At 35.8% G+C, this 23,594-nt stretch overlaps 1 protein-coding gene across 5 annotated transcripts in view; it reads left to right on the top strand.

The window, feature by feature from the left end:
• SLC41A2 (solute carrier family 41 member 2) overlaps window positions 1-23,594 on the top strand; it is a 129,183-nt gene that overhangs the window by 65,939 nt on the left and 39,650 nt on the right. For all 5 annotated transcript variants that reach the window (XM_060025523.1, XM_060025519.1, XM_060025522.1 and 2 more), the window contains 2 exons: window positions 8,828-8,975; window positions 13,602-13,681. In XM_060025523.1, coding sequence (XP_059881506.1) covers window positions 8,828-8,975; window positions 13,602-13,681 — 228 coding nt within the window. The remainder of the gene's footprint in view (window positions 1-8,827; window positions 8,976-13,601; window positions 13,682-23,594) is intronic.

The raw sequence follows: 23,594 nt of genomic DNA, 5'->3' as shown, positions 1-23,594 counted from the left end.
AGTCATTCTTTATATTTGGCCAGTCATTATAGCTTTTTAAGTAAATGTAGTATCTTCCCTTATGATGGTATAAGCCTCTTGAGGACAAAACTGTGTCTTTATTTTATTTATTTGTTTTGTTGACTCCATAGTGCCATATACATAGTGGATGTTAAATAAATAGCACTTCACCAAATGTTTTATTCCTTTTGAAAGCTATCCAATTAATGTGAATAGAAATTATTTAGGAAGTGGTATATGTATGGAAAATGAAGGAGAGTTATCCCTCTAAATGACTTTGCCACAGTACCTGTCCAATAACATAATAAATTGTAATGAAAAAAATGATCCTTTCAATGAGGACATAGTATTAGGAAAATAGAGTATACTGCCTTAGCAGAAAGTATTTAGACATTAGTATCACCATAAAAAAATAAAAATGGCAACATGTGGCTAGAAAAAATCTATTTCAAATGAAAATAGAAGAGGAAGGACTTCCTTGGTAATCCAGTGGTTAAGACTTCAACTTCCAATGCAGGGGACACAGGTTCAATCTCTGGTTGGGGAGCTAAGATCCCACATGACTCACAGCCAAAAAACCAAAACATAAAGCAGAAGCAATATTCTAACAAATTCAATAAAGACTTTAAAGAAAAAAATGGTCCATATAAAAAAAAAAATCTTAAAAAAAAAAGAAAATAGAAGAGGAAATAGAAAGTCAGTTTGGAGAGTAATCTAAGCTCTAGATTATGATATGCTTAGGTATGACTTGTAGAGAAAGTATAAAGGCATTTATTCATCCATATGGTAATCTTTAAACATGTAGTTATTTTTAAAACTATTATAAGGATCTAACGTTGGGCCAGTAACTGAAATACCTGTACACAATGATTGTTGCCTTTTCTTTTTCTTGTATGCATAATTTTAAGAGGATTTTAAAGACTCTTTTTCAATTTTTTATAACTACATGGCTATGTAATTCTTGTATGTAGATGATATATACTGATTTGAAAAATTATCAGCTTTTCTCTCTTTAGGCAAGATCTGAGAAGCAAAATGTTGATTCATTTCTCATTCCTCAAGGTTAACTTTAAAAAGATGGCCTAAGAAGCAATAAGCTCTAAGAGCAATAACAGTCCGCCTCAGATTGTTACTTGGGTCCTGTGGAGACTAACAGGGATATTTACAAAACATTCTAGAGTATCACTGCCTTGATGTGGTGATGTAAGTAGAATGTAAAATTATCGTGCATGTCACTCTTCTACAGAGTTCTGTAGCACCGTATGATCTCAGTTTAGAGTGATTCCTAGAAGGTCAGTCTAGTGAGGAAATTCTGATGGTTATTATAAAGGGCATTTTAAAAAGTGTTTACAACTTTCCATGCCCATTGCTTTCTTGTTTGCACACAAACAGCCAATATATAAAAATGTCACTCATAGCAGCTACATATTTCAGAAGAATTTAGGGTGAAAATAATGAATGCTATTAATGAAATTATGTAACAGCAGTTACAAAATGCCACCAACAATCTAGATAAATGTGAAAGCCATGAATCAAAAAGATGGCAGTTATGTTTCGCAGTTAAGTGGAATCATAGCAGTTTGAACCACTTTAGCCGTGTTAATCCTTACCTTTCTGTAGTTTACCTGTATCATGGAATCAGTACCGAGGTACACAGACATTAATTAGGCTTAAAATTCTACAGTTTTATCTATAGTCTTGTATTCGTTTCCACTGCTGCTGTAACAAATTACCACAGCCTTGTGGCTTAAAACAACAGTAATTAATTTTCGTACAGTCCTGGAGGTCAAAGTCCAAAATGAGTTTGTTATTCAGGGCTAAAATGAAGGTGTCAGCAGGGCTTGTTCCTTCTGGAGGTTTCAGGGGGAATCGTTCCTTAACTTGTTTCATTTTCTGGTAGCTGCTAACATTCCTTGGCTTGCAGCCACATTACTGATCTCTGCTTCTGTGGTCACATTATTTTGTAGTCTACTTCCTGCCTATAAGTACACACCTGTGATTACTTTAGGGCTTACTCAAATAATCCAGGATAATCTCCCTATTTCAAAATCTTTGACTTAATCACATCTGCAAAGCCCCTTTTTGCCATATAAGGTAACATTCCCTGGTTCTGGAGATTAGGATGTGGATGTCTTTGAGGACCATTATTCATCCTACCACATTACACAAGATGATATCCCCAGAAATTAATACAAAATATTATTTTGACTAGGGTCATTTAAATGTATTAAAAAGGGTCATTTAATTTAGAAGGCAGACACTTTTAGGTTTTGATATTAATGCAGAAGTTCATGGTTGGCTTTTAATCAACCAGTTTCCCTCACTGATTGTGTCATCAGTGGTTTTCTAAAAGTAATTCTTTAATTATCTATAAAACACCAATATATCCTAAAAAGAGGAATATTTTAGCACCTTTCTCTTTTTGTATATTTGTAATTTCCACCTAACTATTGGATTAGAATTTAGCCAGGGAAAAGGTAAGAGGGTCCTATACAATTAAACATACGATTTAATTTGGTGGGAGTGGGCATGTTAGATTTGCAGGAAATTGAATACATTTGCAGTAAATCATTTTAGATATTTTGATTTTACCATGGTTTTCCCATTCTTTTTTTTTAATGTTAAAAAATTTTATTTGGAGATAATTTTAAACTTATAGAATAGTTGCAAAAATAAAATAGTACAAAAACCCTGTATACCCTGTACCCATGTTCACCAAATGTTAACATTTTACTCCATTTACTTTATCTTTTATTCTGTCCATCTGTCTGTATGAATATATGTATGTTCTTTATATTTTATAACGTTGACATTTTTAAAGAGTATAGTACCCCCTCCTTTTTTTTCATTGTGGGAATTTTAAAAAATTGAGATATAATTCAATTACATCATACAATTCACCTTTTAAAAGTGCACAATTCCGTAGTTTTGGCATAGTTATAAGATTGTGAAACCTATTATCTCATTCCAGAACATTTTCATCACCCCAAAAAGAAACTTTAGCAGTCACTCCCCATTCCACCCTCCCCCCAGCACTGGCAACCACTAATCTAGTTTCTGTCTTTGCCTATTTTAGACATTTCAAAAAATGGAATCATATAATATGTGACCTTTTATATCCAGTTTCCTTCAATTAGTACGTTTTCAAGGTTCATGCTTTAGCATAAATCAGTTCTGAATACCATGCAGTACTGAATAATATTTCATTGTATGGGTTAATAATATGGCTGACTAATATTCCATTGTATGGATATATCACATTTTGTTTATCCATTTACCATTAGTCGGACATTTGGGTTGTACCCACTTTTTGGCTGTTATGAATAATGCTGCTTTGAACATTGTCGTACATGTTTTTGTGTGAACGTATGTTTTCAACTCTATTGGTATATACCTAGGAGTGGAATTTCTAGATCATATGATAACTCTTTAACTTTTTGAGGAACTGCCCACTCATTATTTTTTATTTCTTTCCTGAGAAATTTTTCCCCCTCTTTGACAATCCAGGGCAATGATTCTGGAGTTAGGATGGTGAGCGTTTTCTTCAACTTAAGATGTCCTTCCAGAGATGTGATGTTGAGAATAAATTAAAAGCCTGGCATGGTGCTCCTCTCTTTACCTGAAGATGAAAATACTAAGACAACCTAGCAGAATAGTTCTTTTCAGTTGTGTTTAGTGGGTTTTAATGCTTTTAGTTTGCTGTTTGAGTCTATAAAGAGATTGTTGGTAACCTTAGTTGTTTTAGGAGGTAAGAATGCTTCCTAATTGGAATGTTATTTATCCCTATCTAATGGTTTAGCAAAGAGAACTGGAAATCCATCCAATAAAAGTTTCTTCATGTTTTAAAAAAGCTATGGAGAAAATGACTCTATATGTAGCACTAGTTATGTCCCTTTAAATGGAAGGAAATATTTAAATGAATTTTGTTAGCACAATTATTTTGAAGATGTGTTGGCAAATCCAGCTAAAACCATGAGTGTAAAATTTGTTTGGGTATTATTTTAATATTTATAGTAATTGTTCCTACCTGATTTGAAAAAAATTGAGTTTCTATTTAATTTAAACATCTTAATCATAGGTGAGGAGATTTTTAAATATGTTAAAATGATAAAATATAAAATTCAGTCCAAGAGAAGGGTGTGAATAACAGTTGAAGAATTTTGTGAGACATCAGAAAAATTTAGTGACATTTAACTTAAATCTAAGGCTGTAGGCTACAAAGACTGTGAGATCAACTCTGTGTTTAAGTTATGAATTCCCTACCATACAAAATGTGTATTAGAGTCCTTGAGAAAAATGCAGGAATGTCCTGGCTGAGATGTCTGACAATAAGAAAAGCTCGATCAGCTAAAATGATATTACCAAAAATGTCTTGGGATGATGCAACTGTTTCAAGAATGGGTAGGCAACTTTTAACCCTAGGGAGGTTTAGAACTAAGTATAAAAATATTTGAGAATCAAATTTATGGTATGAATGATTTTATGGTAAAGAGGCAGTACACATTTTTAAATATACTTGTTACTTAGCCCATTACAGTAACATGCCAGTCTTCTGATTCCATTTTAAAAGTAATGATTATGTAATTAATTTATTCTTGTGATTGTTAAATAGAAATCTTACCAAATTTATATACATTGCATGAATATTTATGAAAACATAAGCTCACCATATTTGTACATATAATTTATTAGATTTAGAAAGGTTACTTTAAGTACTAGGAAACTTTTGTGAGATAAGTGAAATGTCTAAAGTAAATAGAATATTTCCTGGTATTTAACTAGGTTTATAAATACAACCAAATATAATTTCAAACTCTTAAAAATAATTTTTGATTGGATGTTAGACATTGTGAATGTAATGTTAAGTGCTTGACTGTTTTTTCCTTACAGAGTATTTGTTCTGCTTTTTGCTTTTTTTAAAAGATTGAAGTATAGTTAATTTACAGTGTTGTGTTAGTTTCAAGTGTACAGCAAAGTGATTGTTATACGTATACATACATACATACATATATATATATACTCTTTTTCAGATTCTTTTCCATTATAGGTTATTACAAGATATTGAGTATAGTTTCCAGTGCTATACAGTAGGTCTTTGTTGTTTGCCTGTTTTATATATAATAGTGTGTATATGTTAATCCCAAACTCCTAATTTATCTCTCCCCCCATCCCCCCACCCCTCTCCCCCTCCATCCCCCCACCCCTCCCCCCTCCATCCCCTTTGGTAACCATAAGTTTGTTTCCTGTGTCTGTGAGTCTATTTATGTTTTGTAAATAAGTTCATTTGTATCATTTTTTTAGATTCCACATATAAGTGATATAGTATGATATTTGTCTTTCTCTGACTTACTTCACTTAGTATAATAATCTCTAGATCCATCCACGTTGCTGCAAATGACATTATATCATTCTTTTTATGGTTGAATAATATTCCATTGCATATCTTCTTTATCCATTCATCTGTTGATGGACATTTAGGTTGATTCCATGTCTTGGCTATTGTAAATAGTACTGCAATGAACATTGAGGGTGCGTGTACCTGTTCGAATTATGGTTTTCTCCGGATATATGCCCAGGAGTGGGGTTGCTGGATCATGTGGTAACTCTATTTTTAGTTTTTTAAGGAACCTCCATACTGTTCTCTATAGTGGCTGTACCAATTTACATTCCCACCAACAGTGTAGGAGGGTTCCTGGTTCTCCACACCCTCTCCAGCATTTATTATTTGTAGACTTTTTAATAATGGCCATTCTGACTGGTGTGAGGTGATAACTCATTGTAGTTTTGATTTGCATTTCTCTAATAATTAGCGATGTTGGGCATTTTTTCATGTGCCTGTTGACCATTTGTATGTCTTCTTTGGAGGAATGTTTATTTAGGTCTTCTAACTATATTTTGATTGGGTTGTTTGTTTTTTGGATATTAAGCTATACGAGCTGTTTGTATATTTTGGAAATTAATCCCTTGTCAGTCACATCATTTGCAAATATTTTCTCCCATTCTGTGGGTTGTCTTTTTGTTTTGTTTATGGTTTCCTTTGCTGTGCAAAACCTTTTAAATTTAATAGGTCCCATTTGTTTATTTTTGTTTTTGTTTCCATTACTCTAGGAGACAGATCCAAAAAAATATTGCTGCAATTTATGTCAAAGAGTGTTCTGCCTACATTTTCCTCTAGGAGATTTATAGTATCCAGTCTTACATTTAGGTCTTTAATCCATTTGAGTTTGTTTTTGTATGTGGTGTTAGAGAATGTTCTAATTTCATTCTTTTACATGTAGCTGTCCACTTTTCCCAGCACCACTTATTGAAGAGACTGTCTCTTCTCTATTGTATGTTCTTGCCTCCTTTGTTGTAAATTAATTGACCATAAGTGCATGTTTTTATTTCTGGGCTTTCTATTCTGTTCCATTGATCTATACGTCTGTTTTTGTGCTGGAACCATACTTTTTTGATTACTGTAGCTTTGTAGTATAGTCTGAAGTCAGGGAGTGTGATTTTTCCAGCTTTGTTCTTCTTTCTCAGGATTGCTTTGGCTATTTGGGGTCTTTTCTGTTTCCATACAAATTAAAAAAAATTTTGTTCTAGTTCTGTGGAAAATGCTATTGGTAATTTGATAGGGATTGTGTTGAATCTGTAGATTGCCTTGGGTGGCATGCTCATTTTAACAGTATTGATTCTTCCAATCCAAGAATACAGTATATTTTTCCATCTGTTTGTGTCGTCTTCAGTTTCTTGCATCAGCATCTTACAGTTTTCATGGACCTTTTTCTTGTAGGCAGCTGTTTGTGGATTAGTTTGAGCCTTACAGGGCTTGGTTTTAAGCTTCACTGGACTAGATCTAGCTGTGATCATATAGTGGCTAGTACCCTGCATTGTGGAATAGATCTAGAGTAGACATTACAATAGGGCTAGCCCTACTACTAAGAAGTATCCCTTCTTTGGTCTCCACTGAATGTTCTCAGTTTTCAAAGAGGCGCTCCTATCTAGGGGGTTAGATCTCAAATGACTTCTAGCCCTTTGTACACTCTGGGAATTTTTTTAGTTTACAAATCCCCAATTGTCTTGGCTTAGCCTTGTGGAATTCACCCTATGCATGCATGGCTTGGTATTCAGTTTGCAAGCTCCCTCTCTAATAGCTTCCTCTTCTCCAGTGTTCTTCCCTGTAAATTCCTGCTGCCTTAGACTCACTCTGCTGAAATTCTCCCTTCCTGAGCTGTGGTCTGGAATGTGCCTTTAGTCAGAAAGCTCAGGCTATTGTAGGGCTTATCTCATTTCTTTCCCCTCTCTCAGGGATCACAGTCCTGCAATACCAGTTGTCAGTGTCTGAAAACAGTTTACTATCTATCTATCTACATATATTTATAAATCTTCTAGTAATTTCCAAAAGCACATTTCAGATTTTGCTCAGAGATGGCATACATCATGTCTACAAAGCTAGACAAATAGCCAAGCCCAAAGTCAATAAGCTTTCCTAAACTCTATAGGAAAGCATTAACAAGAATGGGGAGAGAATGAATAATTATGATCAAGTAAGGCAATCTACCACAGAGAGGTATAAAAAAATATCCTGGCACTCTGTTATCTGAGTATATCACAAGTAGAAAGATGCTAATAACAATGGCAATGATGATTATGTTGCTAGTAAGTGTTCAGTAAATGTTAACTATGTGCCTGGGTGCTATTCTAGTTAAATTACATGTGTTAATTCTCTTAAGACTCACAATAACCCCATGAAATAGTTATAATAATTTTTATCATTTTATAGATAAGGAAATTTAAATGTATAGAAGTTAAATTTCTTCTTTTTAAATTTTATTTATTTTTTTATACAGGAGGTTCTTATTAGTTATCTATTTTATACAATATTAGTGTATATATGTCAATCCCAATCTCCCAATTCATCCCATACCACCAGCCCCCACCACTTTCCCCTCTTGGTGTCCATACGTTTGTTCTCTACATCTGTGTCTCTATTTCTGCCCTGCAAACCAGTTCATCTGTACCATTTTTCTAGATTCCACATATATGCGTTAATATACGATATTTGTTTTTCTTTTTAGAAGTTAAATTTCTTGTCCAAGGTAAGTTGTAACATCAGATGTGAAACTAAGTAGTCTGGCCAAACTCTGGTTTGCATATTTTTGCATATTAAAGGTTCTGAGTAATTTTGCAGTGAAGAAATCTGTTTATTAAACCTAGTATTTCAATTTCATTTTGGATATTGGAACACTATTCAGAATTAGGAGGATATCTATTATCAATTCATTGGCCAATATTCCATGGAATGCTTGTGCTATAAGATCCTGATGGGTAAAAACAATGTTCTATTAGACTTTATAGTTTGGAGTTAAGAGCACTAACTTCAGTGTCAGACAGATGTCATTTTCTCCCAATTCTTGCTGTTTCTTAGTGGTGTTCTTAAGCTCCTAAGCCTCAGTTTCTTCATAAGGTAGGAATGAGTTTCTACCTCATACTTGTGAGGACAATTAAGTGAGACAATGAACATAAAGCATTTAGCACAATATTTGGAAAATGGTAGGAGCCAAGTAATGTTAGATTTTTTACTGTTGTTACTCTTGTTATTATTACTGTTGTTGTTCACATCTAGGTCACATAACTATTTCAATAAATGTTGAATTAATGTGTTAGCTTTCAGTTACATTATTTAACATTTTTACCTTATCTATAGTTTTCAATTTGTTTGAAATTTATAGAAAGTATATAGCATGAGTGTGTTTGATAACATATCTTCTGGTAAACTTTTAATACTTACATTTGCTATATGGTTATAAGAGAGATTGAAATGTTGTCTCTTTTTGAATTTTAGAGACCTATTACTACATTCCTCCATTAGTTGGTGTCTTTTTCTTGGCTCTAACTCCTATCTGGATTATAATAGCTGCCAAACATCCAGCCACAAGGACGGTTCTGCACTCAGGCTGGGAGCCTGTGATAACAGCTATGGTTATAAGTAGGTTAGTATTAAAGTGTGTGTTTGTGCGTGCGTGTGGGGGGCAGTTATTCTATATGCATGTATCTATGTATATATTAAAACAAACCAATTGCCTGTTTTTATTTCTTAGGTCAATCATTTTATACAGTCGGTTCTTTATTATCCCAAGTAATAGGGATATAGTGACAAGAGTTATTGAAATCAGTGGATGTATGGAACCTCATTTGCTACCAGTTTCAAACTTTTCCCCAACCAAATCCTTACCAGATTGATGATTAAAATTTAGTGGTGTTTGTCTTTGTCTGTGTGAGTTTTAACCTGACAAGGACATCACTTATTTTGAACAGTAAGTGCTCGGATAAGTATCAGAAAACCTTAGAAATGTACATACCATTTGACTATGCCACTTCTAGGACTCCGACAGGACTTAAAGATATAATTATGGGTCTATGCAAGTGATTAAGTTGTAAGGATCTTCATCACAGTGGAATGTTTAATAACAAAAGAGAGAGAGAGAACACCTTAGATGTCTAGCAATCAGATGTTGATTGAATAAATTGTGGCATAGTCACAAAATGAAATATTAGTCAGCCATCAAGAGTAGCATTGCAACATTCCTTTGATGTGGAAAGGTGTTCGTTATACATTTGGTGAAAGGAGAAAGCTAGAAAAGAATATGAATTTCCTATTAAAGATGGTAGATTGACACGTTTATCTTCTTCCTTATTGAAGCTATTAAAATGACAGTAAAAGAATAAAAAAGCTGTACAACCACAAAAACAGAAGGGGAGCAGAGAGGAAAGTAGGTGAAAGATTTACCAAAATCAGTAAGATAGGAATCGGTTCTGTGGTTGTTAACTGAACTATCAGAATGAAAAAAGCTAAAACCTAACTGCCTGCAGGACAAGGGGACACCGATAAGAAGCAAGCTGAACTGAGCCTCAGAAACCCCAAAAGGTGGAGGATTTAGAGACACTAAGAACTTCTGAAAGCTGAAATGAAGGGGATTGGTTGAAAGTTAAAGTAAGAAGCAATTAGAACCTAAAAGCCCTTTGCTAGCTTGACCACCCAGGTGACTGCCTCCTCCCATTCTATAGAAGACAAGAATTAACCCTGGAGAGGGTAAATCATAGAGCCTCTGGATTTAGAATCACCTGCACCAGTGAGACTGTGGATTAAACACTGTATAAAAAACAAGAATTAAGGAAAAGTCTACATGCTGAACAATGAAAACCCGATCCCACTTCCTTTTCTTTTCTCATAGAATGCTGGCACTCTGGCTTTTACCCCCAGGCAAAAAATTAGATAATTCCTTTCTGGGGAAGCTCATCAGCTCAAAAGAAAAACCTGCAAAAACTGACCCTGTGGATCCTTTAGTGAAAGAGCTACATGCCCATCTGATCATTCTTCAGTGAGGCCCGCCTGCTGACAAGTTCTGCGCTTGTGCACAGAGAGCTCCAGATATGCTTTGCAGTATCCCTTAAGGAGGAGCAGACAGTAAACGGTCGCCAGACATTTGGTTAAGGCTTTTAACATGACAGAGACAAAAAAAAAAACAAAAACGTTCCCCCAAAATTGCAGGCATAGTTGAAAAGTCTCCAAAAACGATCACCAGTATCCTCAGAGAAATTAGAGAAGTTATGGCATCTATAATGTAAGAACAGAATTTTCTAATAAGGAGGATTTGAAAAATTGGAAGAGCTCTTGGGAATATAAAAATGTATAAATAGTAGAAACAAAAAGAATCAGAAGAAAAATCTTGAGGGTAGAGTTGAGGAACTATCCTGGAAAGTAGACCAGAAAGCAAAGAGGTGGACAATCGGAGCAAACAATAAGGAGAGGAAATTATCAAAGAAATAATACAAGAAAATTCCCCAGAATTGAAGAACATGGGCTTCCAGATTTAAAAGGCCCCCTGAGTACCTCGCACAATGAGTAGGAGGGACCCCAAGCAAAGCACATTATCATAAATCCCAAAAGCTTCCAGAGAGGAAAGTCCAGTTGCATATAAGGGATTGGGAATTGGAATGATGTCCAGCTGCAACACCAAGTGATTCCCTCACAATTCTGAGGGAAAATTGTTTTGAACATAAAACATGCTCACTGTATCAAGCAAGCATAAGCGTAGACTCAAGAAGCTTTCAGACATGCAGGATCTCAAAAAATTTATTTCCCGTATACCCTCTCATATAAAAGCTGAGAGAAGATGTCTATCAAAATGAGGAAATAATCAAGAAATAAGATGACACGGGAATGAGGAAACCTGTGACAACATGTGGTTCATTTTTCTATGATGTAGATTGTGTTTTCCTGGAGGATTTGGTCAACAGGATCCCATGAAATGTTGGGACCTGGTTATAGTACATAAACCAAGACCCATCGTGGGGAGGTGAAGGGAAGGTACAGAATGACAGCTGAGCATCAGACCTACAGAGCAACTGTCCAGGTTGGCAAGACAGTGACCTTAAGAAGGAATGTCTCTAAGGGAAAAAAAAGGGAACTGATTGGTTACCTAATGAGTATGTATTCAGAGGCCATTCATTAACTTTGTTCCAAATTTGATTCTGAATTAGTAATAAGTACCTAAAAAAAATTAAGAAAAATATGAAACAAGGCAAAACAGTACAAATGGGGAGATCTCAACACACTTTGTGGCCCAGTTGTGAATAATGATTTCACTGTTAAAATAAAGTAAAACCTAAATATTTCACCAAAAATTATAATATAACCAGATTGGCAGGATAGAGGAAGGAAGGGAATTGTGAAGGGACTAATGTGGGGAGGGAAGGGTAAGAGAGACTAAATGCTCACCTGCCATAGTGGACGTCATTAGGTAAATGTCTAAAATTAAAAATCAAGAAATAGTATAAACATGCTGTTTAGAAATAGAGGATTAAATGCCAGAAGAAACAGTTAAAGAAGTTAAAAAGAATTGCTAGTGGAGAGCAGGATGTGTTGTTAGGGCTAGGGGCTATTTTATAAGCTTTGTGGTACTTTCGCCTTTTAAATGATGCATGTATGTTTGTTTGATAAAAATCAAATTTAATACAAGTGAAGAAAACTACTTTTACAATTTGAGTTTTTAGTTTTAAAAATATACATGTTTTGGACTTCCCTCGTGGCTCAATGGTTAAGAATCCGCCTGCCAATGCAGGGGACACAAGTTCGAGCCCTGGTCTGGGAAGATCCTGCATGCCACGGAGCAACTAAACCTGTGCGCCACAACTACTGAGCCTGCGCTCTAGAGCCCGTGAGCCACGACTACTGAGCCCCCGTGCCACAACTACTGAAGCTCGTGAACCTGGAGCCCGTGCTCCACAGCAAGAGAAGCCACTACAATGAGAAGCCCGCACACCGCAACGAAGAGTAGCCCCCGCTCACCTCAACTAGAGAAAGCCCGCGTGCAGCAACAAAGACCTAACACAGCCAAAAATAAATAAATTTATTTTAAAATATATATATATATGTTTAAAAATGTCTGGGAGGCTATATATCAACATGGTAACAGTATAACCCTGAATGATGTAACTGTGGTTGATTTTTTTTTTTTTTTTTTTTTTGCGGTACGCGGGCCTCTCACTGTTGTGACCTCTCCCGTCACGGAGCACAGGCTCCGGACGCGCAGGCTCAGCGGCCATGGCTCACGGGCCCAGCCGCTCCGCGGCATGTGGGATCTTCCTGGACTGGGGCACGAACCCGTGTCCCTTGCATCGGCAGGAGGACTCTCAACCACTGCGCCACCAGGGAAGCCCTATGGTTGATTTTTCTTCTTTTTGTTTGTATTTTCTAATTTTTCTATGATAAGTTTTTATCACCTGGGTAATAAAAATATTTTAAAATTATTTTAGCAAGTGTTCATGTTATATACACAGCATGATCTGTGTGTTTTGGCATGGAGATTTATTCTTTGACATATAACTAGTTTATTCTATGAAATACATAGTTTTTTAAATTACGTAGTAAAATATTTCTAAGGATGACTGTTTTTAGACTTTATAGTATACTTTTTAATGGGAACTCCTAGCAGTTTAGGCATATTTAGCCATTCATTTATATTATTAAAGAATTAAAATAGTAAAGATTTAATAATTTCCTAATATTAACTATCAGGTAGTGGTAAGAACCTTTGATCTGATAGTTGACCATCAACCCTGTTCTCTGACAGCATATAGTTCATTTTTCTGTAACGTGAATTGCATTTTCCTGGAAGATTTGGCAACAGGATCCCATGAAATACTGGGACTGACACTGTTTTATAGTACGTAGACCAACAGACTGAAGTTAACCAATTGTTAATGGTCTTGGAAACAAACAAACAAAAAATCTCCAAGCTCCATTGAGACACTGAGAGTGTGTATCTTGCCACTGTATAGCTGTATGTTATTTTTCTTTTTACGTGTAACGTATGTAAACATGTAGACCAGAAGGAGAGCCCTGAAACGTGGGGCTACAGCTTATGCCATGTTTTGTTTTCACCATTTTGCTTTTGACAGTGATTTTTACTTTGAATATTTTTTCTTTTTATTCAATTTTTCAAATGTCTAAATATTTTCTGTTTAAAAATAGGGGTGTTTGTATATAAAGAACAGCTTCCAATTAGTACATTTCCTTTCCTCTTCCCTAAATTACATGCTTTTGCTTCTTTCAGCATCGGGGGCCTTATTCTGGACACAACTGTATCTGACCCAAACTTGGCTGGGATTGTTGTTTACACACCAGTTATTAATGGTAAGAATTAGATACACTGTTTCATAATGACATCCTATCTCTCTATATCCTTAGGTACAAACAGGAACCTTTGAGTTCCGATTTTAAGAGGTCTGTCTTCCCATTCTATTCATTTGATTTTCAGTCCCAGGTTGTTGCTCATGGTGGAAACTACACTGTATGTTCTCAGTATGCAGAACACATTTTTGAAAAGAACTCTCACTTAATCTTATCTCTAGATATTAGTTTGAGAATCAGACATACCTGATTTTTAAGATTCCTGTGGCAAAATAGGATATTCCAATTCTGTATTATCATTAACTTTGGGCTTACCCGCTTTCTTGTGCTGCTGTGTTGCTGTCCCTGTCAATTTTTGTGGATAAATTAGAGTTAGCTAGGTTTAAGCATTGCTGGAGTCAATTCACTCCATTAAAATCTATCACTCCTCTGTTGATCCCTTTCAAATCTGCCTTATATTTTTTCTTATCTATAAAATGGGAATTATAATACTTAAATTCACAGGGGTTTTTATATAAATTCCATTTAAAAAGACAGATTTAATCCAGTCCTACTGGCTTTTGGGCTGGCATTCACTAAATTGGATTTTGGTATAGCCTAAGCCAATATAATTTAAAATAATGCTACCTGGGGAAAACTGTATCACAGGATATATGACACATTTAATATAAATTACTTTTGTATATTTATGAATAAGAAAATATGATATACAAAGGCAACTTCTCTAAAATCTAATTTCATATCTACAATTTTTACTGAACATTTTAATTTTGGGGTACCTGAACAAATTTCCCCTAGAGATGCCCCTCCCAGTTTTCCTGGTAGCACCATTCTCCCCATCACCTGCCCTTAACATCATGGACCCATTTGATTCAACCTGGCTCTTTCATCCTCTTTGAATAGATAATGACCAAAGCTTGTCTATTTGTACATTAACATAATTCACTTGTTCATTTATTTATATAACAAGTATGTCTTACTACTGTAGTCTACTAATGTCTCAGTTCAACCATCATTCAAGTAATAAAGTAGGCTTCCTGACTCACTCCCTATTCAGTGCAAGTTGAACGTCACTAGTAGATGGGTCTACCGTAAACATTGTTTTTATTACATTAGTTTTAAGCTGATGAACTTGACAGTGGTTTCCTCCTGCCTGTCAAATCAAATTAGAACTCTTCTGCCTAGCTATCAAGACTCTCTCTATATGCTCTTGGACGCACACAACTTTATCCTTTATCATTGCGACTTGCTTCTTGCACTGTGGCCATACAGAGATCTAATTTTCACTGCCTGGAATAACTATCACTTTCTTTCCCCCTGTCCGAATCCTCTCAGTGACTATTACTTGATGAATTCACTAGCATGAATATTACCCAACAATGACTGTTAGAACTGTATTGCCCAGCATCTCAGTGAGAAATTTAACTTAAATTACAACCCCGTTATTAGTAAGATTTTAGTGAGTATCTCTGTTATTTTGCCTTTTACAAGAAACAGTTTGCTAAAGTGCCCTCATTGGAAGTCTGTGCATGGCATGGCATAGTGGTAAAATCTTTTTTCTGTCTCGGTAAGTAAACCTCTTAGTTGGGTATCACAGTGAACACATTTTATGTTACATTATGCTCTTTAAAAACATTGATTGAGAAGATTCACTCCATGCTTCTCAAAAAAGTTGTAACTTCTGAGAACTGAATTTCGTTTTAAGTGTGCTGAGACATACTATTTAAAAGACCCCTCCCTGTTTTATCACCATCGTCATCATCTGCTATTTTTTCCATATTTATTTACTTATTTATTAATTTATTTTGGCTGCACTGGGTCTTCGTTGCGGCATGCGGGATCTTTAGTTGCAGCATGTGGACTCTTAGTTGCGGCATGTGGGCTTCTTAGTTGAGGCATGCGGACTTCTTTAGTTGCTGCATGCGAACTCTTAGTTGTGGCATGCATGCGGGATCTAGTTTCCCACCAGGGACCGAACCCAGGCCCCCTGCATTGGGAGCGCAGAGTCTCACCCACCGTACCACCAGGGAAGTCCCCATCATTTGCTATTTAGTGAGTACCTACTCTGTGGCAGATTACTTTTAGTTCTTTTATGCATGTTATGTTATTTAATCCTCAAATAAAGATAAGGTCTCATATCTAGCAAATGGTGGTTTAAACCCAGATCTGCTTGATATCCCAAAGCCTGTGACTTCTTTCCTTCAAAATGAACAGCTACTAATTTATCTGTTATATTAGATACGGGAATACACACTTTGTTTAAAGTAAGGCATATCTGTGTTGATACTGTGATGAGGGTATCTTTTAATGCTTATTAACATCTCTCAGAACCAGTAACATTTTTAAAAAATATATTTCATGTAACGATAGTTCTCGAGGTGTTGAAAAGTGAGTTCTGTGGTCAGCTAAGTTTTGGAAACATTAGGTTAAAAAGATTTCTTTTCCACAGGATGCTGTGAGTCTCCCCTTCTGGAACTTTTGTTAGAGAGGGGTTGGAATTTCTGGATCTAATCTTCTTTCTAAACCCTAGACCATACTTTGAGAACTACTGATCTAGGTCTTATTATATCTTTATCACAGTCTACTTTCAAATAATAATATATCACTTTACATAAAGGATAAGAACCTTATATTAGTATACTTGGATTTTCACTCTTTCTTATGGGCTCTTTTTGTCATACGTTTTACTTTGCTATAAATCCTATAACATTATTTTTGCTTTAAACAAGTATGTTTTAAAAAGATAAAAAATGAAGGGGTGGTATCTTGTACATTTCCGCAGATTTTTCACACTTTCAGCACTCTTCTTTCCTTTGTGTAGATTCGTATTTCCATCTGGCACTGCCTTCCATCTTCCAGAAGAAGCACCTTTAATGTGTCTTACAGTGCAGCTCTGCAGAGAAAACAGAGGCTTTAGGCAGGTGTCTCCCAGCTTCCTTCTCCTTCCTTTCCCTTCAGCTCTAACAGTGTCTACTCTTAACCTTTTTCACTCCATCTCAGAAGAAGAGCAGACTCTTTTATCTAAGACCATTACACCTCCAATGGGATCCTTACTCTCAGTTATCTTAACTTTTCCTGTACCTTCCATACCTTCCTCTCTTCCATCTTTCCTCTTTTTTTTTTCATCTTTCCTCTTTAGTTTACAATTGTACTCGACTCTTTCGTTCTAAATCACCTTTCCCACAGTGTTCTGCCTTCTCAAGCTTCTGTTTTCTCCCTTCTACTCTTTACAACCAAACTTTTCAAAGTGTAGCCTGTACTTGTAAAATTTCTTACAATGTCTTCCATCCCTCTCACTCTACATAACTTTTTTTGCTGAGCTCCACAGTGACCCCCTAATTACTTTATCCAGTAACTTGTTTTCAGTCTTCATTCTGTTCAGCTGTTTGATACTAGTTAATCTGCCCTTTTGCAACTCTCCCAATTCTCCTCCCATTCTCTGAAAATTCTTCTCCATTTTCCTTCACTAACTCCTCCTTTCTAACTGCCTCTTTAAGTATGTGTATTCTTCCAGACTCTGTTCTTGATCATATTCTATTCTCACTTTTCACCTTCTTTATGAGGGATATTGTCTAGTTCAGAGGTTTTCAAAGTGTGGTCCCCAGACTAGCAGCATCACCTGGGATCTTGTTAGAAATGCAGATTCTCAGGCCTCAGCCCAGACCTCCCATGTCAGAAAGTCTAGTGTAGAACCCAGCAATTGATTCTGACACATGCAAATGTTTGAGAACCATTTGTCTTAGTTATGTGACTTCAGCTCTCTATCCCCTGTCTCGACCTTCATTCACTTCCAGATCCATACTTTAAACAGATATTTCCACACGGAAGATCCAAAGCTCCAAATTGAACTCATTATCTTCCCCCCAAACCTGCTCTTCCTTCCGGGTTTCCTGTCAGTTAGTGGTATTATTATCTACACAAACAAAACATCCCAAAATCACACACTCCCTTTCTCTAAATGCTCTCTCTTTTCATCTGCTCTTGAAATACCTTCTGAGTTAGTCTCAACCCTTTGTCTCCCCGTGCTCCCTGGTTTTTGTTCATTCATCTTCCCTGGGTACATCTGCATAAATTGTCTCCCTGCCTCTACTATCACCCAGTGTAACCTGTCTATCCTCCATACTGCTGTTAGAGTTAGCTTCCCGATCAACAAAGCTGATCCTGTCCCTTGCTTACGTAAAGATCACAGTTAAGTTTCCTGGAGATAAAGTACAAATTATCTAGCGTAATATACTCAGTAAGCCCAATCTGCCCTAAAATCACCCTCTCTAATCTCATTTCTCCACCACTTCACCAATTCTTAAAATTCTCATCTTGTTGAATTTTTGTTGCTTTCTCAAAAAGATCATGTCATTTCTCTATACCATTCCTTTGTACCTGATGTTCCCTCTGTCTCACTTCCCTTCTTTTACTTACCAAGTTCTGCTCATTCATTCAGACCCAATTAAAATGTCACCTCTTCTGCAAAATAGTTCCCTTTGGGAATTCCCTGCCAGTCCAGTGGTCAGGACTCTGCACTTTCACTGCCGAGGGCATGGGTTTGATCCCCAGTTGGGGACCTAAGATACCGCAAGCCATGCAGCATGGCCAAAAAAAGAAAAAAAGTTCTCTTTTCTATGCTTCCACAGCATACTTTTAACATACATAATTATTTTATATGATGATTCTTTTTTGTATGACTCTCTAGTGCCTAGAGATAGTGCCTAGCATGTTAGGATTTGGTAATTGCTGGATGAATAAATGCATGAGTTTAAGGAACATGCTTTGTTTTGCTGCAAAGTACATGTCACCGAATTTGAAGTTATCTTATTAAATAACACAACTTAGATTATACCCGAAACATTTCATATACTTAGGAACTGGTGAAGTGCATTAAAAAAAAGGCAAAAAATAAATAAATAAATAGAGAAATGGTTCTTACTATTTGTATAAAAAACTAGCAGTGATGGCAACGTTTATTACTTTCCTTAACAATTTCTCCTGCGTGTAACCATAGAAATTGGTTTCTCAGCATTTCCTCCTCTTTGGTATATTCTACAAGCTTTTTAGATAGGAGTGAATATTTATAAATTTATTTATTTATTTATTTTTGGCTGCATTGGGTCTTTGTTGCTGCACGTGGGCTTTCTCTAGTTGCATCGAGTGGGTGCTACTCTTCATTGTGGTGCGCGAGCTTCTCATTGAGGTGGCTTCTCTTGTTGAGGAGCACGAGCTCTAGGTGCGTGGGCTTCAGTAGTTGTGGCTCGCAGACTCAGTAGTTGCGGCTTGCGGGCTCAGTAGTTGTGGCACACGGGCTCTAGAGCGCAGGCTCGGTGGTTGTGGCACACGGGCTTAGTTGCTCCGCGGCATGTGGGATCTTCCTGGACCAGGGATCGAACCCTTGTCCCCAGCATTGGCAGGTGGATTCTTAACCACTGTGCCACCAGGAAAGCCTGGAGTGAATATTTAGATAGGAGCTCTTTAGATACTGAAAGAAGTTAGCAATCCCAGGAGTGAGTATTTTGTGGACAGAAAGAGTTGAGCTAGAGATCAATTGGTTAGAAGAGGGATGAGCTCAGTTAGTGTAGCCAGGGGAAATGATTCAGAAGGAACCATTTCTTCAGTGGTTTGGAAGTCATTTGAGAGTTCAGTTTTTGTTGAGTAGAAGCAATGGCTAAATAAATGAAGGTATAGCCTTAGATAGAATGTTATGAACAATCAAAATTAAAAAATTACATTTCACATAACAACAAAGATGAATTTTAGGAACTTAATATATGTGAATTATCCCATTTCTATAAAGTTCAAAAGCATGTTTAGGAATACACATATATGTGGTCATACATAGAAAACAAGAGAATGAAAAACACAATTCAGGATAGTTACTCTGATTGACGAGGAAGGGCATGGAATTGGGGAGGGCACATAGGGTACTTCAAATGTAAAAATCATGCTGTATTCCTTTTCTTAAATTGGGTGATGGGTACATGGGTGTTTTTGCAATATGGTTATTTATAGCTTATATGTATTTTATAAATATTATTTCTGTATCTATTAAATATTTAGTACAAAATAAAAATCCTGGAAGTAGCACTTTTAGATTTCTTATTAAATGGTTGACTATGAAAAGAAAAGAATTAGAATAACAGCTAGGTGTCCAAATGAAGAATTTCCAAGGTAGGAGGGATATAGGTATGTTTATTGACAAGGAGACAAAGGAGTAATAGAAAAGGAAAGATGGAGGATGCATGAGAGATGGTGAAGAAGGAAAGGGCAAAGTCCACAGAATGATGGGCTACAAAGTAGCCTTGGAAAAAAAGGATACCCCTTATTACTTCAATGTGGTAAGAAAAGGAGTCCTGAAGAGAGACTAAGGTGAAGGGCCTTACCTATAATGACATTCTCAGTTGTCCCAAGAAGGTAGATAGATTTCCCAACCTGTTTCATGTCGTGACACACACAGAAAATTGTAATATTAGATGGCACACTAGGGAGAAGGAGGAGGCCACTTGGAACCAGAGGCAACCAGCCTGCCCCTGCAGAGCTTCGAAGGTCAGTATCTTGACACAGCTGTAAACTATTCAAGGCATCCTGGTTTGGGAAGTTCCGATCGAGGTAGTGTTTCTCAACCTTTTTTTCATTATGACCCTCTGAGGGAGCCATTTAAAACCTTTTTTCCCCTAAATGTTCCCACCCATGAAATTTTAATATCACAGATATCCAATTTATCCATTTCTATACTGTATGTATATCCGTGCTTTATACATAAAATGAGTGAAAAATTTTTTTCTCCCCCCAAGAACAAATTTTTGTCCCCACTAAGAATGCATGATCTAGGGTAAGGGAAGCAGAAAAGTTGGCGACCTTGTAAGTCACTCATCAGGTTGCCGACACGTACACCAGAAGGAAGTGGTAGAGGTGAATGTGCCTGCCCTCATTTAGAGGAAAGGGTCTTCACTCTGAGGGGCTTACATGTATTTCTTCTTAAAAAAAAGAAAAAAATGGAAGACACATCTCCCCTATCCCTTTGCATTTCTTAAAACTAAAAGAGCAGTTCCTGTGTGTGAGTTCTGATAAGGAGTCATGAAAGGAGGAGAGGTGAAAATGCAGAGATGTGTGGAGATGGCCAAAATATGTAGGTATATATGGAAGATACTAGATCTGCTGTGCTGTTGATTATAAGGCTTTGCTTTTGAACAAAATGAACTTTTATTTCAGGTTCCCTTAGGAATGCCCAAAAGAATTATTGACATAATTTGAAATATATTCTATGGTGTGAAATCTATTCTGTGCTAAACATTTGCTGGAAACATATATTTCTAAATTTAATAAAGCATGAAGTTGGATTTTAAAGCAGTCCTTTGATGAACCTTCTGAATTTGTTCATACTATCAAACTTTCTGTTATCAGTGGAGCTCATTCTAGCAATAAGGCACTTAGAAATTAGGTCTTATGGATACTGAAAGCTCTCACTAATTATTTAGTATGTCGAAAATCTGTTTTTTATTAATGTTATTAATTTATGTGGCAATCTTTAAAAGCTCTCTACTAGCTCTAGTAGTGCAGTTAGTCTGTGAGGAATTTAAGTAATTTAAAAGAAATGCTGGGGGCTTCCCTGGTGGCGCAGTGGTTGAGAGTCCACCTGCCGATGCAGGGGAGCCTGTGCTCCGCAACGGGAGAGGCCACAACAGTGAGAGGCCCGCGTACCGCTAAAAAAAAAAAAGAAATGCTGATAGACTTGCTCTTAATAGAAATGTAGAGTATGTTGTGATAGCGAGAAAGCATTTCTGACATTAAGGAAAGCTATTCAAGGTAATAATTCTGCTATAGTTTAAAAATATAACCAGTGATCATGATGAGATCATGATGGGGTTTTAACTTCATGAGAAGTTAAAACTTTAATAAGTTTCTATACTAATTATGTTAATTATTTTGTCTTTCACATGATGCCTTTAATCTACTTGGAACTGATTTTTGTGTATAGTATGAGAATAAGGGTCCAATTTCATGGTATTTTTTGGCATATTAATAACTGTCTTGGTACTGTTTATTGAAAAATCTATACCACTCTTTATTGATCTGCAGTACCTCTTTTGTATATCACAGATTTCACGTGTATGCGTGCGTGTGTGCATGTGTAGTTATCAGGTTAAAAAAGTACCCCTCAATTCCTGGTTTGCCAAGAGTTTTTAATAATAAATAATAAAATGATGAATTTTATCAAGTTTTCTGCATTTATTCATATAATCATATTAGTTTTTCCTTCATTTATTTGTTAATGTACCGTATTATATTATTTTCAATTATTAAATCAGCCTTACATTCCTAGCATAAATGCAGTTTTGTTGTGGTGTATTACACATTTAACATTTTGCTGGATTTGGCTTGCCAACAGTTTGATATCTTTTTTACATTTATTTTTATTCATAAGATTGGCTTATAATTTTCCTTTTTCATATTGTCATTGTTGGATTTTGAACTCAGAGTTATGCTAGTCTCATTATGTGAGTTAGATATACTTACTCATACACTTTATACTGTAAAGTAATGTAAGATTTTGTAATCTATTCTTTTTATTATTATTTGTTACTTAAATATTTGGTAGAACTCACTTGAAAAAAACAACAACAACAAAGCAAACAACTTATGTGGACCCGGTGATTTTTTGAAGAAGATTTAAAATTTTAGATTTAATTTCTTTAGTCATAGAATGATTCAGATTTTGTATTTCTTCTTGAGTTAATTTTGTTAAGTTATATATATTTTAGAATATTTTCCCATTTAAATTGTCAAGTTTACTGGCATAAAGTTGTTCATAATCTTATTTTTAAAATATTGGTAGTAATTGGAATTATGGCTTCCTTTTTCTTCCTGTTGTTTGTCCCTACTCTTTTTTTCTTTTCAGATAACTGATATGTAGCTTTATTGATCTTCTTACTTTTTTCTCTTTCACTACTTTTCTTATTCAAGTTTGTGTTTATATTTCTATCTTTTCCCACTTCTTGAGATGGATGCTTAGGTCAGTAAGTCTTCCTTCTTTTTTAAGTATGTGCGTTTAAGACTTTAAGTGTGCTTCTCACTACTGCTTAAGCTGCACCCCACCTGCTTTTGTATGTAATATTTAACTTCCATTCAAATACAAATGTTTAAAATTTTCTATTATGATGTCTTCTTTAATTCACAAGTTATTTAAAGGCATGTTCTCTCAGTTTCCAGATAGTGAAGGCATCAGGCCCTGAAGGTTTTTTTTCATGAATAAGTTTTTAACTATGAATTCAATTTCCTCAATATAGGGTTTCTCAATCCTGACACTCGTGATATTTGGGGCCAGATAATTTCATATTGTGGGGGGTGGGATCCTGTGCACTGTGGGTTGTTTAGCAACATCTCAGGCCTCTGCCCACTTGATGCCAATGAAACATCCCAAATTACGACAGCCAAAAATGTCTCCAGATGTTGCCAAATCTCTTTTTTTTGGATTGGGGGTCGATTATTGGTGGCAAAATCACCCCCAGCTGAGAACTACTGCTTCATAGATATAGGGCTATTCATGTTATCTATTTCTTGCCAAGTGAGTTTTTACAGTTTGTATATTTCAAGGAATTTAAAAATTTCACCCAAGCTATTATTTTTTGGCATAAAGCTGTTCATGGTATAACCACATTATTCTTTTAATCCTGCATAGTCTGTAGTAATGACTCCTCTTTCATTGTTAATATTGAAATTTGTGTCTTCTTTTATTCTTGATCTATTCAAAGAAGCAGCTTTTGGTATCATTTCTTTTCTCTATTGTTTCTGTTTTCTATTTCATTGATTTATGCTCTTATACTTCTTATTCCTTCTTTATGCTTCCTTTCAGTTTAATTTTTTATTTTTTTTTTAGGTTCTTAAGATGGGAACCTTAGATCATTGATAATAGATCATTCTTCTTTTCTAA

This window comes from Delphinus delphis, chromosome 11 (assembly GCF_949987515.2).
Source record: "Delphinus delphis chromosome 11, mDelDel1.2, whole genome shotgun sequence".
Taxonomy (NCBI): domain Eukaryota; kingdom Metazoa; phylum Chordata; class Mammalia; order Artiodactyla; family Delphinidae; genus Delphinus; species Delphinus delphis.
Note: the sequence above shows the minus strand (reverse complement) of the source record. Positions and strands in the feature narration are given on the sequence as shown.